This window comes from Diceros bicornis, chromosome 3 (genome assembly GCF_020826845.1).
Source record: "Diceros bicornis minor isolate mBicDic1 chromosome 3, mDicBic1.mat.cur, whole genome shotgun sequence".
Taxonomy (NCBI): domain Eukaryota; kingdom Metazoa; phylum Chordata; class Mammalia; order Perissodactyla; family Rhinocerotidae; genus Diceros; species Diceros bicornis.
In genome coordinates this window covers 22,167,278-22,187,727 of record NC_080742.1, presented here as the reverse complement: position 1 = coordinate 22,187,727, position 20,450 = coordinate 22,167,278, and the positions used below count along the sequence as shown (strand labels likewise).

The 20,450-nt window shown below is 35.0% G+C and overlaps 1 protein-coding gene across 2 annotated transcripts in view; it reads left to right on the top strand.

Annotated features, from left to right (window-relative positions):
• SEMA3A (semaphorin 3A) overlaps positions 1–20,450 on the top strand; it is a 533,676-nt gene that overhangs the window by 441,402 nt on the left and 71,824 nt on the right. For both annotated transcript variants that reach the window (XM_058524659.1, XM_058524664.1), the window contains 2 exons: positions 1,071–1,164; positions 9,946–10,065. In XM_058524659.1, the coding sequence (XP_058380642.1) occupies positions 1,071–1,164; positions 9,946–10,065 (214 nt within the window). The remainder of the gene's footprint in view (positions 1–1,070; positions 1,165–9,945; positions 10,066–20,450) is intronic.

Below are 20,450 nucleotides of genomic sequence, written 5' to 3'. Positions count from 1 at the left end.
TTCTAAGAAGGTAGAAAATACTTTTATGTGAACAGTAGAAAAATTGCCAAAAAAGCTGTTTTATTTCAGTCAGTGGACAAGTTAGTGTGCTACTGGAAACAGCATACATATTCTGATCTAATTAATTCCCAGAGCATATGGTTCTGAAAAGAGTGCTCAGAAGTACCCCCCAATTTGCTCCACTGTCACATAGAAATTTCAGTAGCTAGACACATTCCAAGGACTGGGTCTCAAGCATGGTTAGTTACCCACTTATTAGGGCTTTTGTTGCAGTGCTGTCTGGTGTGCTTTCTACCCTGGGACTTGTGCATATTTCTATACGTAATCAAATGTTCACCTCAGTTTCTGGGTACTTGAGCCTTAACTGAGCAGACTTCCCTGTAATAAAAATGTGTCATCTCTGTGCTTGTTGTTTTAATGACACTACCTCTGGGCACACCTCCCCTAACATACAGTTTGATATTTCACACTTAGAGAAATTGATAAGGATAGTTTCAAGTACTCCTACCTTCCAATGTGAGTAATTTAAAAATGCTTGAGAAGCTTGTAAGCAGCAAAGTTGTAGGAATGACAGACCAGGGGGAAGTGACAGCTATGGCTCTTTAGCATTTCCTTTTGGGAAGCACATACAGAAAAGTAAGATAGTGTATCTTATTCTAGAAATCTAATATAGTGGATTGCTTTTTTTTTCTCTATGTGAGGGGAAAAAGGTCATTTTATTTAAATTTAAAATTCTTTCCTTCAAGAGACATTAGGGTACCTCTTGGCATATTTATGTGATAAAATGCTCACTCTACTCTTATCACGACATGGCTTGTTCTTTTAGAGTTCATTTATGCATTATTACTTGCAACATGCTAAATGCTACTAAAGATCACCGAGCTAAGTAGATATTTGGCTAGTAATAGCTAGGTTTTATCTACTTAAGTTATTTTACCATCTGTAAAGTTTATACAAATTATAATACCCCTTGATGGTAGACGTGAATACTCAACCTCTGTCTGATTAACTGGCGTGTTAAAATACTTCTTGTTATAAATAAATTCAATCTTTCTTTTTCTTTTCTACAGGACAACATTTTTAAGCTGGAAGACTTACATTTTGAAAATGGCCGTGGGAAGAGTCCATATGACCCTAAACTGTTGACGGCATCTCTTTTAATAGGTACGTAGTCAACAATCAAACAGTAAATTTTCTATAGATAATAACCAGATTGCGTGTTCCTTTTTTATATACCAAGATTTTTCGTTATTGATGAGCTATTTTAGGAGGATTTCAGTTGGGTATGTTCAAATATTTTGAAAATGAAGAAGAAACACTAAATGCTGCTTTGATTATTGCTCTATGGACTCTATGATTCTTTTTAATCGAAATAGTTTAATAGTATCTTTAAAATTGCCTGGGGCCGGCCCTGTGGCGCAAGTGGTTAAGTGCGCGCACTCTGCTGTGGCGGCCCGGGGTTCACTGGTTCGGATCCCGGGTGCACACCGACGCACGGCTTGGCAAGCCATGCTGTGGCGGCGTCCCATATAAAGTGGAGGAAGATGGGCATGGATGTTAGCCCAGGGCCAGTCTTCCTCAGCAAAAAAAGAGGAGGATTGGCAGATGTTAGCACAGGGCGGATCTCTTCACAAAAAATAAAAAATAAATAAATAAATAAAATGAAAAAATAAAATAAAATTGCCTGCTCATTCACTATATATCCCCACTAGAACTTCACAATTTTTATTTTGTAAGAGTTTTGGTTTTTATTTCATGAAAGAGACATTTCAAGGGGGAATTTTGACATATCAGAAGAAAAGAATGAGATTCAGTCTATCTTGTTAGTTGTAGTTCCAAGATTTGTCACACTCTCAACATCTGGACAACTTAATCAGCATAGTCAGTCTAAATGGTGGTACAATTGGCAGGGACCCTGTTGTGTTACCTTAAGTTGATGAAGTCCTTCTGTATTCATCTTTTTTGACTTTGTTTTCTTTTTTTTTTTAATCTAACAATATATTTTATGTTTTTCCTCTATCCTTTTCTCTGACCGTCTTCCTTTCTAGTTTTCTTCTTTCGTCTTTTCCTTCAACATTGCAGATGGGTGGTGAATGTTTAGTCATAGTTCAAAAGGATAGAAGAAGAAGATAGAAGTAGACGGAAGGAGAAAACTTTAGTCTGTATTGAAAGATAAAGAATTCTTTCTACATTCTTTAACTACTTCTGGACTGGAGTTAAATAAACACACAAACAAAATGTGATACATCATTAAACAATTTTTGTTTTTCTTTTTTTAACTTTTGAGCATACCAGCAACCTAAAACACAAAAGATTTTGGATCATTAGCCTGTTCCTGAATATGTGTTTAATATAATTCTGTAGAAATTAGGTAACTTTTTATTACCTTTTTTTGTTTTCTTTTCTATAAAATATAGAAAGTAATTATTGATAACACAATAAAAATAGTCGTGAAATTTTCAAGTGTAAAATTTCTAATTGAATTTTGAATAATAAATCTAGATTTTTTAAAAGTAAATTTAGGTTATTATTTGATGTGTCATAAGTTCATGAAGTTTTGCCAGTCTTTTTCTTTTTAAAAATAACTTTTGTCCTACTCAACAAAATAAAACTCTAGTCTTATGGACTACAACATTAACTAGGAAGGTATATTTTTTCCAGTATTCTCTAGTGTTTACTTTATTACTATGTTTCACTGATCCCTTTTCTATTAAGAATAAAACCATTATAGCATGAATTATCTCCTCTATTGCTTTTCAAATGCAGACAGTTTTAGTCCATTTGATCCATTTATGGAGCATTTTAACAAAACTTTAAGACCTGAAGGAATGCAGTAAATGTACCACGCTTATAATTTTCCTATTCGCAGATGGCCTAGTGATTACATGTGGATGGCTTCCTTAAGTGCACACACAGAAATTTGAAAGTTGTCTTAAACAAAGGGGAGGAGGCTTACCTTGTTCAAACTTGCAGCCTATCCTTATTTAAATTGCACACTAAAAAATGGATTGATATTCCTCAAAAAGCAATGTGTAAAATTGTGCCTAAAGCAGCTTTAATTTGTGGTATGTTTCTCAGTAGGGATTTGCTTGATTATTTATTTTAATATTCCTTTGAGAAAGGATGATGACAAGTAAGTATTACATAGTTCATATGGTATGCAACCACACAAAGTCCACAAAGAATATGAAACTCCAAATTTTTTAGAACTTCTTTGAAAAAGCTGTATAAGTTTGTGAAAAGGAAAAGAGAATGAAGGAAGTTCTGTGAGTCAAGGAGAGGTTGTATGGCTAAAAAGAACAGTAGGCATTTCAGAGAAGCAGCTTTTAAATGGAAGTCCAAACCTCACCTATTCAATAAGGTCAAATAATTGAGCAACTTGCAGAGGTATTTGGTGCTTATTGACAAGATTATTCGACCAGCGTAAATTAATTTCTGAATGAGTTGAATAGCAAGATACAGAAACATGATACAGAAAAATACAGGCCATGCTAGACCTGGTAAAATACCTCAAAATATTCTCAACACCATTTTAATTCAAGAGCCGTGACTTCTTTTATTGAGGTTATTTGCTTCTTTTGTAACTATGCTATAAATTCTTCCTCTCACAGTATATTTAATTCCCCTCTTGGCCTTTTCTCTTGTGCTCCTTTAAAAAGAGTGCATACTAATTTAATGGAGTTTTTTAACATAAATATTTTCTACAACACTTACCAAACTTTTACATACAAGGGTGACAACTGTCTCTGAAATATACAGATTGTACATTGTATATTAGAGAATGTCTGTTGGGAAAGCCTGTCTACCGCAAAGATTTTGAATTTAGTCTCCTTACTTCAGCGCATAAGAGAAGTTTTCAAGGTGGTTCTGGGCTGCTTCCTTCCCCAATGCTGGCTTAAACCACCTGTAAACTGGCTAGACTGATCTTGACAGCAGGCACTTTCTATACCATCAATCCCTCTATTAAGCAGTTTCAACAGTAGTAAGCTCTAAAACCAGATGACAGCTTAAAAAATTTAGTTTATGAAATCTTTGAAGGTTTAGTATAACCTCTTTCCAAAATGCCATGGATTTTTAAGCTGATAACCATAGAAAATATGGATTCTCTCCTGGGTAATGCATTGCTACTGAATTAAGTCTCCAAATCCTATAACATGTTCTAAGTTTTTCAAATCACCTTAGTAAAGTTAATTTTTCAAATCTCCTTTTAATAAAAAATCATTTTGTCAATGTGAAATTGCTCCAATATTTATTTTTAGTGTTTATTATTTTAGCCACCTGTAAATATTTTTATGACTTTGTTTAAAAATTCTTTATTAAAAATAGCGGGGGCTGGCCTGGTGGCGCAAGCGGTTAAGTTCACTGGTTCGGATCCTGGGCGCACACCGACGCACTGCTTGGCAAGCCATGCTCGGGGGGCGTCCCGTATAAAGTGGAGGAAAATGGGCACGGATGTTAGCCCAGGGCTAGTCTTCCTCAGCAAAAAAAAAAAAAAAAAAAGGAGGATTGGCACATGTTAGCACAGGGCTGATCTCCTCACAAAAAAAAAAAAAAAATAGCAGTTGCTCCTCTGATCAGCATAAATGCCAAGTGTGAAAACAACACAAGAATAAAACCCAGGATTTTCCTAACTAATTAAAGATCATCTCACATTTTCATGACGTGGAAGGAATAGTCAACTTGAAAGCAGTTTTATTTCCTCATCGAAGTCTTCTCCAAGCATTTCAGTGCTAATAATTTAAAAATATTCCATCACTAAGAGATATTATTGAGGTATATTTAAAATGTCTGGATTTCTAGCTAAGGTTTATTTCCCCAAGCTAGAATTCTGTCTTGCCTCAGGAAAGAATATAATTTGACATTAGAATATGCTCTCACTTGGTTTTAGAGCAAACGAGGTACTCCCTAAATTAGGTAACTGTAATTGAGAAAATTATTTGAACTTCTCTGAGCCTCAATTTCTTTGTATATAAAATGGCAGGGCCATGCAAATTCCGCTAGTTTCTTGTGAGAATTAAATGAGACAGTGTAATAGCATACTACATTTGGGTGCTTACATATTCCTGGAATACACGTGGAAGTAGAAACCAAAAAACTGGTAAGAGTGGTTGGCTGTAGGGAGGCTCAGAGACACATTTGGTGCCTTATAAATTTTATATTTTTAATTTTGTATCATGTGCACATATTAACTACTCAAAAAATATTTGTTTCAAAAGGACAACATAAGTAATAAAGCCAGAATATTATATTTTTTGGTATAGAGACGGAGCTCAATAAATGTAAAAATGTAAAATTATTCCCACACTCTTCCACTCTCAAGAAATGGATTTCATTCATGCTGTGTGTGTGTGTGTGTGAGAAAGAGAGAGAGAGAGAGGAGAGAGATAAATTTCTTTTTTTCTTCTGTTTTTAATTACTCTGCTACTCTGTGAAGTGGAATTTACTTAAGGTGTTAACAACATAATGGCTTGGTCTTCAGGTTTGTTTGATTTTTGCTCACATCCATGTCACACTTGACACCTGTGTTAGTAATGCTGTGATTTCATCAGGAAATGTTTTTTTCACCCTCTTTCTCCTCACCACACCCTTCTTAGGAATTATAATCCAATACATTACCTGATCTAAGCCACATTTTTACTTCGTTTTAAGCTGTGAACAGAAAGTCCAGAGTACATATGAACTTTTGTTTTTAACATGCTTCTCAGGTAACTGCTGTGGTGGAAATGCAGTTCACTAAACTTTGTGTTCATCTCAGTAAAGAATGTTTTCTGTAGAGACAGTTAAGAAAGCTTATAGTTAAGAAAGAATGGCAGTGTACTCAAATAGCAACTTTTATATTTAACAATTCTAGATTGTTAGCTACATCTGTCAGCACTAATTTATCTTAGTCTGATGTATTATTTTTGAGACAGCAAACTGCCTATGTGGTATTTTTTTAGAGAGAGACTTAAAAGCTTTGTTGGACAGAGTATCCGAAACCACTTTTTGATATATGTAACAATTTCTTGAGTATATTATTCTACTATCAATTTAATAAAGTTGGACAAATGTCATATTTTCTTTCACTAGTAGCTTGGTATATATGGAAACCCAAAATTATGTATCTTAACCATAATGCTATTTGAATCATTGTAGGATAACATTTACCTAATATACTAATTTCAGATTTTCAAGAAGACTTATATTTAGGGTCAGAAAACTAGAAAATTAACACTGTGCCCAAAAATCAACGTGTAATTTGATAACTTCATAAATGACCTAGAAACTACGAAAGAAGTTTGACAAGTAGTCTTTTTTGTTAAACATATTTGTTCTCCAAAAATAAGCCAATTGAGGTATAGTAAATTTCTTATACTCAGATATCATTAGATCATTTCATTTAGCCACAGAATGTAATAAGTCTTTAATACATGGTGGAAATGCACAAGTATATATATAAGAAATATACTCTGAGTTGATATTATATATCTGCTTAATGAGAATACAAGAATAGAATATTCTACCGCCTGTACATTTGCGTCAAATAACAAATATGTGATATAATACCTGGAGCAGTCAACCCTGATAAGAATCCTATAGACTTCTCAGCAGAAAATCTGGTCTAAGGCCTGGTGTAAAGGAACGCTTACTGATATTGAGCATTGACAGTATGAGAGTGTACCCTTCATGGCCACCTAGTCATCTGGTGGCTTCCAGCTCACAGAAATCACATCGACTCTTGCTAAAAATAATATTTGGGTGGGAGGTAATTTCCTATGATTGGAGGCAACTGGTGCCTAAACTGCAACCTTCCTTTGGTTTCTAAGTCAATTCCTTAATTTAATTCTGTTTTCAGTAATAGATTGAGTGAATAGCTCTTCCACTGAAGAACTCTTCTGCTTTCTCTGAATGACCTCCCTTTCTCTGAATGACTAGGCAGTCTAGTCCTTCTGCCTTTGCCTTTATTTATATTGATTTTTGCCTTCCTCATGTGAAAGTGGGTAAAAAAATAAATTGTAAAACAATTAAACAAATGAATAAGAGAACAAATACCTATCTATATCCAAATAGCAGTTTCTTTTGTTGTTGTTTGTATTATTTCAGCTCTCTGCTGAATAAGGTTTATGTATAATAACAACCATAAGTGTGGATTTTACACTAAAGCAAGCTAAAAGAAAAAAAAAAAAGATTAATTAATGACATTCTTTACTTTTCTATTTCTGATTATACTTTCTATTGGGCATAGTCTTGTCTGACTACACTCTGATAGGAAATTGTTCCATTTCCACCTTTTGGTTGTTCTATTTTCACCTTTCCTGATTTTCATCACCTAATGTGGTTGAGAGAGCAATGAGGTTCAACTAATAATTTAATGCTTTCAATTTTTCAAGGTAAAGAAGACACAAGGCATTCTGTGACAGTTGTTCCAACACGAGAAATATTTGGAATTGACATGAACATTTTAGGCTGCTTTCACAACACATTTTTAACTAACACCCTCTTATTCACCCAGATCAAGAAAAATAATTCACCTGAAGTTTAAAAATTCATCACATCTGTTTATCAATTATATCTGTAAAAAGATAAAATATCAACCTTAAGAAAAATGTTATAGTTATTGAATATAGGTTAAAATTAAGGAGACAATAGGCATTTAAATATTTCAAAATACCTTTGAAACTTATAGATAGCTTATTCATGATGTTTTTGTGCTTTTAGAAAAGGGTTATTTTGTTACCTTGTGGGCAGATAAAATGTTGCTGCAGCATATTATCATGAGAGTAAGTCAGATTTGAACTTGATATTTAATTAAGCGAGGAGAACACAAGATGCTTTTTTTGTGTGTGTGAGGAGATCAGCCCTGTGCTAACATCTACCAAGCCTCCTCTTTTTTTTTTTTTTTTTTTGCTGAGGAAGACTGGCCCTGGGCTAACATCCATGCCCATCTTCCTCCACTTTATATGGGACGCCGCCACAGCCTGGCCTGCCAAGCAGTGCTTCGGTGCGCGCCCGGGATCTGAACCGGCGAACCCCGGGCTGCCGCAGTGGAGTGCACGCACTTAACCGCTTGAGCCACTGGGCCAGCCCCACAAGATGCTTTTGAATCCCAAAGATATTATACTATGACAATTTAGGATGTCATATGAGTACCATCCATTTAGCTGGTAATTTGTACTTAATATATTGTCAAACCATCATTTTTATTCGTCTCAATTCACAACAATCCAAAATAAATGATCAATTTTTTAAAACTTAGTCTCTAAGATAAGACATCTTTCTATTAATGTTTAAAGTCATAACTTGTAGCTGCTCAGTGATTCTCTCTGTGTAGCTATTCTCCACTGCTTGGAGACTCTCCAAAGCCTGGTGCATTCAAACATATCAGAGAACCACAGGTTCTACTGAAGGAATTGACTTAGGTTGCACCACTGAGAATGTCTGTTTTCATTACAAAGCTATTATTCACACATGAGAATTGAGGGTGTGAACAAAGAATATCACATAAAGAATCAAATTAATAAGACTTTCCCAAAGGCATTTATAACTGAAGATGCACAGAAAATTTTTGATTCATCTAATAAATATCAAAGTCCTTTGGAAATGATAGTGTTATACAAATGTTTAAGTTATAATTTATCTGTGCCTACTTTATTTTCTGAATATTTTTCAAATTAATGAATTCAGAAACATTAACTTATCTAAATGATCAACAAGATAATGTTAAGTTTTACTGTTATTTTGGTAGATTATTTAGAGAAAATTTTGTATTTTTTTGTTTTGTTTTGCTGATAATTCACTGTACGTAAGCAGGCAGTAATATGTTTTCTGGATGAAATAATACGGGGCATTTTCTGTTTAAAGGACAGAAAATGTAATTTTTATAAACTTCACTTTATTGAAAGGTGGTATGGTTTAGTGTAAGAGGCTTGGGATTAAACAGGCCTGGGTTTGAACTTTCACCTTGACTTGCGTAGTCATTAGCTGAGCAACCTTGGGTTTCTTGAACTGTAAAATAGGAATAACATTTACGTCATGGGCTTGTTGACAGAACTAAATGAGATAATTTGAAAATGTCAAGCCAGTGCCTGACTGCCCGGCAAACACAGAATGGTATTCAGTAAATATTAACTTCTCTTTCTCCTTCGTTTTTTCTTGTCCTTTCTAGTCTAATCTTCTGAATATGATTCCTGCATTGTTAAACTCTGACCTAGAGTTAATTCGGTTTAAATAGGAATGAGTCAAAGCACAACAGAATCTTGAGCTGTAGTGATCATGACCTGTGTTTGTCAAAATTTTCTCGTCTTCAGACACATTTCTGTTATATCTGAGACTATGTGATGACGTGTTTTTGGACTGTATGATGGCTTATATCAAGTTAGACGCTTCTTCCACCTGATATATTAAAAAATAAAAAACAAGAAAAAAAAATTTGGCAAGGAAAATATTAGTCCTTTCTAAATTATAGTAAAATCTCATTAATTCATATCCCACTAAAGAGGAAGTACATTAGAAATTTAATTTCCATTAAAATAAAAAGCTATAAGCTAGATTTTACGATACCTTACTCTAATAAATAAGGATATTAAATCATAGTAGCTTTACACATACAAAAGCAAACGTGTGATAAATATAATTTGCATTTTGCACTTTAAGTTTGTCTCTGGTCATAGTAGAAAAGAATAAAATTTCCTGTTTTAGTAATGTCCGCTGAATCATATTTTACTCAGTTTTTCTAAGTTAGTACTAAATGGGTAGTCAGATACCTAATCAGTGAACGATCATTTAATAAAATACTCCCTTCAACAAAGACAGGATAAAAATAAGTAGCTTTGAATAATGATGCAGAGAGCATCTCTTTTCTTTTTAGCATGGTCTTAACATGAAACTTGTATTTTGTTTCTTTAGTTTTTCTTGCCTTAATTGAATTAAAGTATGTGTATGTGGTTTTATTTTGTCATAATGCAGATGGAGAATTATACTCTGGAACGGCAGCTGATTTTATGGGACGAGACTTTGCTATCTTCCGAACTCTTGGGCACCACCACCCAATCAGGACGGAGCAGCACGATTCCAGGTGGCTTAATGGTAGGTGGTGCATGCAAGAATGTAGGCACGTAACACGTATATCTGTAATAATTCAAGGGAGAGCTTTCCTTGTACAGTACAAACAGTATGACTTGAGATTTCGTATGCAGTTAAACTCGTGGTGGTGACTTCATGACTGTGGCTGTGAGAAAGTGGGGCAAAAAGAGAAAAGAGAGATTAAAAATTCAGGAAAATATAGCTTTGTGCCAAAATTGAAGTTTCTCATTAGTTAAGTAAGGAAAGAAACAGTTCTGGGCTGGAGCTACGGAAGGGAGGCAGTGGAAAAAGATAAGATGAGTTACCAGTCTTGTTTTACAGGGACACCACAACAAATCTCATGGTGTAGCTTTTTTTTCCTCCACACCTCTTATAATGCCTTGAGAGCACCATATAAATTATTGAATGTTTTAAAAAAATTGCGGTGCTAATAACGACATTACAGTGAAAGTGTTTTCAAAATTTCAAAGAACTTTTATATCATTTCATTTGATTCTCCTTTAATCTTGCTAAAATCCTCTCTCCCGTTTTCTAGGTGAGGAAATTAAGGCTAATGTTTTATCTAAGGTTATATCTAACCCAGTTGTAGAAGATTTAGAACAAGAAGCCACTTTCCTGAACTTCAGGCACTGGCTTTACTACTTGATCAAGTAGATACATTTTTACTCTCTTTCTCTTTTCAATATATAAGTAAATTTAGTATAGGAGAAAATGTACAAAATTTTTAGACTTAAAATAAATACTATTTTCACTCAGATTTTGAACCAAATAATCTTTATATATTTGTCTATATAGTTTTATTTATTTTTTTGCACGAGTTAAGTATATTTATTTATTTATTTTTATTGCCGTAACGTTGGTTTATAACATTGTATAAATTTCAGGTGTACATCATTATACTTCTATTTCTGCATAGATTACATCATATTTACCACCCAAATACTAATTACAATCCATCACCACACACATATGCCTAATCATCCCTTTCTTATTCACTTACACGTTCATCAAAGATTTTTATAATGGTTCCCGCAATATTATCATGGTTATTTTTTATTATTAAATAATTATCTCTACTTATATATACCTTCAATATTATGAAATAAAGCTGCTCTGTTACTAATTTCTCGTCCATGAACTGTTTCCTGGTTTCACATGCCTCATTAATAAGGATGAAGCTCATGGTTTATAGTCCATCTGTGTTCTCAGTAAGATGCTTGTTTACCTCACTCTTTGAACTTCTACCACATTTATTTTTTCTGCCCTTCTTGGGGAACCCAAAATTCATTTCATCACCTCTGTCTTTCATTTGTTTGTTAGAGGAGAGTCACAATTCTGCCACTTGAACCTCGCTGAAACTTCAGGAGACCATGAGTTGTGTGTGACAATCTCTGTTCTAATATATCCCATACTTTAAAGTGGCTAAGCAAAACATAAAATAGACCTCAAAGTACCTCAGTCAGCATCTCTACTCTCCTGCAGCAACATTTCTGATCGTTCTATTATTTTTCATGCATTAGTAAGAATGGTGTTCCTCTTACCTTCCACATTTGACCCTTCTGCCCTTGCTCTTAATCGCATTGATTTTTTTTGTAAATTTACCCAATTTACATTTCTTTTCTGTCTTTATCTCTTCTTCACCACTGATTTCTTTCTCTGATCTGAAAGATTGCTCGTCTATCCTATCCAAACTGTTCCTTTAATCATGGCATGCCATGAAGTCCCTATATGTCTAAGTCCACAGCCTGGTTAGGAACGTATTTCCTCAACATTTTCACCACCTTTAGCCACTTTCAGTCCGCCTTTGATCTTATGAAACTGCTCCTCCAAAGGTCACTGATGACTTACTATACCTTTTTTTCAACCCCCATTTAGACAATCTCTCCTGCAGTATTTATCACTGTTAACTAGCCTATTCTCTTTAAAAGGGTCACTTCTCTTAGCTTCTCTTATTTCCTGCTCTCCCAAGTTTCCAATAAGTTTGACATCACTTCTCTATTGTTGTTCTCTTAAAAGCAGATGATGCCTAAGATTGTTTGTGATTTGAGTACAAACACTGTGGCGATCAAAAAGGATTGGACGTATAGTCAAATATCCACCCCTGGGGGTAGAGGAGGTATAGTGGTACCTGGGCGACCATCTGAGAAAGTAGAGGCCTCCCCAAGGAAAAGAAAAGATGCTGAGATCATAAGAAGGCTGTCTGTGTAAAATTATAAAAGAGCCAAACTCCAAAATCCCAGAGGACCATTTTGGAATATCCACTGTCAATTATTAAACCTGGGCTTTGTATAGAGTCAAAATTAGTAGGAAAAAACCTCTTTCAGCATTGCTATCTGGTCTATTCTCAAACTGATAATTTATATAGGAGGGAAAATGTTTATTTTTTGTTCAACAAGCAGGAGACTTTGATCTACTAACAACTATGAAGGGCATACAGGCTTTCCACTGTCTATGAGAAAGAAAATGTCGTTAGAAGATGGAATAACATAAAGGAGAGTATAGTATCCGTTTCATTTTTATGGCCTTGGAGGAAAAAAGTCATCAAGTTAAAGCTGCTTTTGTGCTGCACACTCACATGTTGACAGCTGAGTCTGAAGAATTTACACTGTGGGAAAACAGTCATTGTCCACAGCCCTGTACTTCATCTCTGCAAATGTGTAGTTCATTTGAGAATTCAGTTATCAGTCTCTCAGCACTAAATGTGAGAACTGATTTTACCAAATTAGCACAAAGGTTACATTTGACAGGGTGCAGAAACTAGAACGGCTGCAAGATTGGGGATGCAGACACATTTGAGATAGAAGCAAGGGACTGTGAGAATCACAAGCCTCATGAAATTAAATACCATTCCAGAATAAAACTGGAAACAATGTTTACACATTAATGCATAAAATACATGAGTGTGGAGGCATCAGCATAGACTACACAATCATTTGTGCTGTCAGAAGTAATAAATTACCTTGCAAGGTACTTTTTGAAAGGTCTTCAAGACTGTTAAAATTAATCTTGGCATAGGACTTTACTTTTCTCAAATCAGTTCAAACCAATTCAATTATTTTGGAAGAATCAGTTGGTCTATTTTAGATGACTTGTAACTTTTGTTCCTGCTTAAGAAAAATAAAACAGTTGTCTAGAATTGGATCTTGAATTACCTTGTGTTTTTAATGGAATTTCACTATTTTCATAATTGCTCACTAAAATTTACATTGTTTATAATAGTATCAATAAAGGTTTAAATTCAGTTTCATTTTAACAGACAAAATTAGGAATGAGTAACACTGTTAGGTAAAAAAACATAAGAGAGATGGAAGCCATTGATTTTTTGTGTGTGTGTGTGAGGAAGATCATCCCTGAGCTAACATCCTTGCTAATCCTCCTCTTTTTGCTGAGGAAGACCGGCTCTGAGCTAACATCTATTGCCAATCCTCCTCCTTTTTTTTTCCCCAAAGCCCCAGTAGATAGTTGTATGTCATAGTTGCACATCCTTCTAGTTGCTGTATGTAGGACGTGGCCTCAGTGTGGCCGGAGAAGCGGTGCGTTGGTGGGCACCCAGGATCCAAACCCCAGACTGCCAGTAGCGGAGCGCACGCACTTAACCGCTAAGCCACAGGGCCAGCCCTATAGAGGTTCTTATTACAATGAATTGAAGAAGACAGAGATAAGGGAATAAAATCAAGGACAGACATTCTTTTTATTTTATTTTATTTTATTTATTGTTTCTTTTTTTTTGTGAGGAAGATCAGCCCTGAGCTAACATCCGTGCTAATCCTCCTCTTTTTGCTGAGGAAGACTGGCTCTGAGCTAACATCTATTGCCAATCTTCCTCCTTTTTTTTTCCCCAAAGCCCCAGTAGATAGCTGTATGTCATAGTTGCACATCCTTCTAGTGAAGCTATTGCTTTTTTACATAACTGCTTTTTAAAAATCATCATTTACACTAGCCCATAGTTTACGGTTGTTAGAACAATTTTTGATTTCAGACAATGTACTGGTATGTGTTTGACATGACGTGCCCAAATTCACTATGTTTTTTTCTTGTGCTTCATAAATTCTCTCAATGTTATATTGTTTTAAACTTCAATTCCTATTTCAGCTCACTAACAATATGAAAATTAGGTAAAATTGTTCTGTGTATATTCATAATAAATAAGTTTATGCTGCTGTTATAGGAATGATTTTTTAACATTTAGTATGTAAATACTACCACCTAGTTCTTGTACATATTAGCCATTCATTAGAGCAGATGGCTATCTAGCCTATGTTTATTTTTCTGTTTGATGGACATATTTCCAATATTGTTTATGTCTTGGACTAATATTGAGATGCTGTATGATAAGAAGGAAAAACTATAGTCTTTAGAGTGAGACAAAGTTTCAGCTTGACTTTGGACTTTATTTTTAATTGGATTATAATACTATCTACCTCTCATAGTTGTGAAAAAAAATGACCAGATTATAATGTGTAAAAAGTACTAAGCAAGTGATTGGCATGTAGTAAGCACTTAATAAATGTGAATTTTCTCTGTATCCTTTATCCCACTTCCATTCGGTGGAGCATGCTTAGGAAGCTTTTGGATTCATTCTGTGAGTGATTATATTTGAGTCAGGGTGAAAGGGCAGTCAGAGTCTGGTTTAATATGTGAAACCACATGGATCCTTGAGAGAGCCAAGGCCCAGTGAACACAAACAGACCTAATTACAGTGCCCAGAGTGCGAGGCCTTCCCACTCATTTCAGGAAGACTTGTTTTCTTTTAGTGGAATTTCCTAAAAGGATCGTGCCTGTGGATAGACCAACCCACTTGCTCTTGTCCATAATTGAAACAGTATGCAAGTCATCCTTCCACTTCCTCTCACTTGTAACACTCAGACCAGGATGGCCTGCCCTTATTGGAATCAGCAGAGCTTCCTCTGTGGTCATGCACTAGGATATTTCATGTTTTCTAAAGATTCAAATTTCTCTACAAGATATATTTTTATGAAACTAGAACCAAGAAATGTGACCACAAATAAACTATGAGAGCACAAATTAATATTGCATGGTACCAGATACCTAATCTCAAATCATTCATACAACTCTTTCAATGTACTGTTTTAATTCTATCATCTTTAAAGGCATAAACTATGTCAGAGTATCCAGCTGGATTTTTTTAATAAGTAAAATGAATTTATCTAGTTTTGCATAATGTCATACTTCTTAGTGATGCCATTTTGAATTATTTCTCTGGCTTAAGTAAATTAGTGATATTTTGCTGACCTTGGGGGAAAAAAACCTCTGGAAGCCTTTTTTTATGGTTATGTGAGCAGATGAGTATTATAGAAGTTGAGTGATCATTCAGTTAAAACAACAACAGCAACCACAAATGTCTTCTTGGTTCATAGCCTAAGAAAGAAGCAACAACGATGCAGTCTTTTTTAACTTTTGAATTACATCTTCTGTGAATTACACTTTGTATTTATTAGTTAACGATTCTGAGGTATCAATGTGTAGAGCTGCAAATAAAAATAATAATATTTTTGGTTATTTTTGCTGAACTTATGCTGAGACATGAATATGTAATGGTTTAAAATAAGTATTCATATCTGTATCTAAACACAACCTAGTAGTTATCTGGTTTTTTCTCTCGTGAATTTATTACCCAGAAAAGTTTTCATCCTGATAAAGAATGCACACCTCCCCAGAAGTATACTCTTTTCAAAAAATAAATATATACCATGAAATTATTCTACTCTCTAAATAATGATAAATTTAATAAACTAACTCTACCTTTTTTTTTTTCATGAAGAGCAAAAAGTTACCAAAATATGCCTTTACTTGATCTCCTTTGCTGAGGACCTATTTTCCATGTCACATTTTGTCTAAGGAACATAATCACTTTTAATTGGTTTTGTTTGAAATTACATTGCACTAATGAGGAAAAATGAATAAAACTTTTGAATAAAAATTAACTCATTAGTGGCAATGTTTGAAAGGTGATTTTATTTCTTTTAGGACTCTGAGAAAATTTACCTGAATAAAATTGTTAGGATATGCTATTTTAACATTTTTTAATGGTGAGCTCTTTAATAGGTACAACTCTCTAGTATAGCATATTAGTCAAAAATTTTGAACCACTTATTTAGAATTTATAGTTGAATAGTAAGAGTAGAAAAATAACATTTCAAGATATTATTACATTTACTTAAGGAAAACCCACTTTTTAAATTAAAATCCATGAAAATGTATAAAAATGAGACAATATCTTGGAAAATTCTTTAAATTAAAGCTAGCTCTCTTTTTCCTCTTGGTCCTTAACATTTTTCTCTCTAGTCTCACCATTAGTTTAATGAATACAGAGCCTGTCTATACCAATTTCCTCTTCTAGAGTCACTACATTCAGAGCTCAGTGGGCCTCAATAGGGATTTACCACTGACTGGGTAATCTGGGTTCATGTGTGCAGTGACATCAAGCAAGAGATTTACCCAAAGAAGTGGATGCCATGACAATGCATGTAACCATGGTGTGACTGGCCTCTCTGACATGGTTCTCAAAAGCTTTCCCTCTGTGAAAACAGAAGCCTGTTTGCAAATTAATTAGTTTCTGGCGGCAGCTTGATTGTTGACCCAGAGTTTGTAGAGTGGAAAAACAATCAGATTAGTGTGCTCAGGGTAAAAGACCAGTGTGCAGTTGCGTGTGGCTTGCTCAACTATTGAAACTATGAATGGACTGAAACAAATTATTTTCTGAGAAGCCTAGGCAGAGGTTAAGTGTGATGAACCTAGAGCTCCCCAACAGCAAGGGCTGGGGAATTACAGGATTTTAGCCAGATAAAGCTGAATGATGGCAAGCAATGCCCTTGAATTTTAATGTCATGGATAGTTTTGACTAAAAAAAAAAAAATCAGAAGACCCACTTGTTACCTTCTAATCGCTCTGAGTGGAAAGAATAAGTTTACAATATTATTAAATTTAGACTTGACACAAATACTTTCATAGTGGAAGATTTCAGAAGCTTTCAGACTGGAAGGTTTTAATTACAATGTCTCCAAAGATAATATGACAATATCTAAATGAAAAAAAGTTATAAAGTAACCTACCTTTTCATGTTGATAAGATGTTTATTCATATATTTATCCCAACTATTTTATGAGGTGTAACCTTCAGATGCCCCATAAAATTAATCCTGAGTCAAAGAGAAATGTTGACTCGTGAGAATATATCTTCTGCTATTTATTTTTACAAATATCAAATTAGATAATCATGCTAACAAATGAAGACTGCAATCTTAGGACAAAAAAATTCTGCATGCAGTTTTTTTTGTTGTTGTTGTTGAGGAAGATTCGCCCTGAGCTAAGATCTGTCGCCAATCTTCCTCTTTTTGCTTGAGGGGGATTTGCCCAGAGTTAACATCTGTGCCAATCTTCTTCTATTTTGTATGTGGGTCGCTGCTACAGCATGGCTGACCAGTGGTGTAGGTCTGCACCCAGGATCTGCACGCAGTTTTTGATGATTAAAATTTGTTTTAGTCAATAAATTATTATTTATGCTTAATTTTCTAAGATTACCTAACACAATAAGACATATATACTCTTCTTTTTTAGATACCACTAGCAGATGTCTCCCTAAATACAGCTCTGATGGCTATCACAATACTTCCCCAGTCAAAAATCGTTTATGTCTCTCAATTTCCAAGTGAATTGAATCCAGATTTCACTGCCTGTCCAGACCTTTGTCATCTAATCCTAAATGACCTCTCCAATATTAAACACTAACATACTCAAATCCAATAGAGTTGGTTATCCTCAAATTTCCTTTCTTTTTCATTTAACCATACCATTCTCCCAATGGATTTTAATCTTTCCCACCTTTGAATCCCAAGAGCACATAGATGCATGTTTGCATTTATCACAGGGCCTACCACTTTGCCTTGCACTCTAGGATATACCAAACAAGAAACTCTTCAATGAGTCTGCTTTGCAGGCTCTGGAAGCAAATTGCCTGAGTTTGTATCCCAAGGATCCTCCATTTACTACCTATGTATTATTTTCATCACTCATGTATGATTTGTAAAATAAGGTCAATACTAATATCTTATACTGTTTTTCTGAGGATGCAGGAGACAGACCATATAGGGTAATAAGAACAGTGTTCAATAATATGGTAAATGCTCATGATAACTGTGGTTGCTGCTATCATTGCATAACAGCTTTTACCTAGTACATAATGCATGTTTGGCAAATTAACACAGTGAACCAGTCTAAAGGTTATGTTTGCCTTTTTAAATCTGTTCTCAGGCTGTTTTTAATTTAATTTAATTTATTTATTTTATTAAATTAATTTAATAAATTATTTAATTTGTCATATGGGGCACTTAGTACATCAAGAATATATAAAATATTCAGCTTTAATATTAAAATGCAGTCATGCACCACATAACGACATTTTGGTCAATGATGGACCTCATATAAGACTGTAGTCCCATAAGATTACTACCATATAGCCTAGGTGTGTAGTAGGCTATACCATCTAGGTTTGTGTAAATATACTCTATGATGTTCACATGACGAAATCTCCTAAAGACACATTTCTCAGAACATATCCTCATTGTTAAGTAGCACATGACTGTAGTAAACAAATTTTTTAATCAAATTAAGTTTAATAAAATTAGCAGATAAAGAAATAATGAACGAAGGCTAAATTTTGATAAAATGTGTTTTTCTAAGTGTTAACTTAGCTCTAGTAAGTGCAATACTCACCACTTAAATAAAGAAACCATTAGGTTAGTTTTAAAAGTTTTTCCAGTATAATTTTTAAGAAGATATTGACAGCACTGATGACTCTATGAAAGTCGTTTATCCTGCTGTATCACAGCTTAACTTTTAAATTTTTTCATGTGAAGACATCGTCTATAACCTTTGGGATGCTGGTAAAGAGTGTGGAATCTGTGGAGCTCGACTGCCTGACTTGGGCACTAGCTGAGCAACTGTAGACATCTGATGCAAGTTCTCTGTGCTCAGTGTCCCCTGTTTTCAAATGGAAATAATAACAGTTCCTCCCTTTTGGTTGTTATGAGGATCATGTATGAGAAAATTCATGTAAAGTATTTGGAAAAATGACTACTATTACCAAAAACAAACAAACAAAACAACTCAGTTGATGTTAGCTGGTTTCATAATATTATGCAAGAATTTTAAAGAATATACCTAAATAGATCAAGTCACTAAAAATGTAGTAGGTTGCGCAATCTCACTTAACTGAACAGCCACATATTTCTAGGAAAGCAATGAAAGTGCCTTAAGGAAAACAAGAGGAGATGAAGTGGTTGTGATCTATGCCCTTTCCTTAAACTGAGTCTATACATATAGGATTTCTCACCTAACGATGTCTGTACATTTTGATGAAAATAAATCTACTACTACTCCTTCACTTCCATAAAAAGAGAAAGGATTTTTTCTAAGCTTAGTGACATACTTATTACTTACACATGACAAAAAGGCATTAAAATGCTCTAAACTTCATATAATAACTAATATAGGGGCCAGCCCCGTGGCTTAGCAGTTAAGTGGGCGTGCTCCGCTGCTGGCGGCCCGGGTTCGGATCTGAGCGCACACCGACGCACCACTTCTCTGGCTATGCTGAGGCCACGTCCCACATACAGCAACTAGAAGGATGTGCAGCTATGACATACAACTATCTACTGGGGCTTTGCGGGGGGAAATAAATAAATAAATAATTTAAAAAAAAAGAAGGAATATCTTTAAAAACAAAAAATAACTAATATAAATTACAAAATGGTATCCAGGAAAAGGGTCTTTAAAATGTTTTCCCAAGAATATTAGTACGGAATATTTAAGGGTGTTTAGATGCCCTTAAAAGGAACCTTTTCAGGTTAGAAATGTTTGTGTCACTATATGATTTAAGAAAGGAAACAAGAGGGGCTGGCCTGGTGGCATAGTGGTTAAGCTCAGCATGCTCTGCGTCGGCAGCCTGGGGTTCGCGGGTTCGGATCCCAGGCGCAGACCTACACCACTTACCAGCCATGCTGTGGTGGCAATCCACATATAAAATAGTGGAAGATTAGCCACAGATGTTGGCTCAGGGTGAATCTTCCTCAAGCAAAAAGAGGAAGATTGGCGATGGATATTAGCTCAAGGAGAGTCTTCCTCAGCAAAAAAAAAAAAAATGAAACGAGAAAATCAAAGCTCCTTGGCCGGCCCCGTGGCTTAGTGGTTAAGTGCACACGCTCTGCTACTGGCGGCCCGGGTTCGGATCCCGGGTGCGCACTGACACACCACTTCTCCAGCCACACTGAGGCCGCATCCCACATACGGCAACTGGAAGGATGTGCAGCTATGACATACAACTATCTACTGGGGCTTTGGGGGGAAAAAAAAAGGAGGAGGATTGGCAAT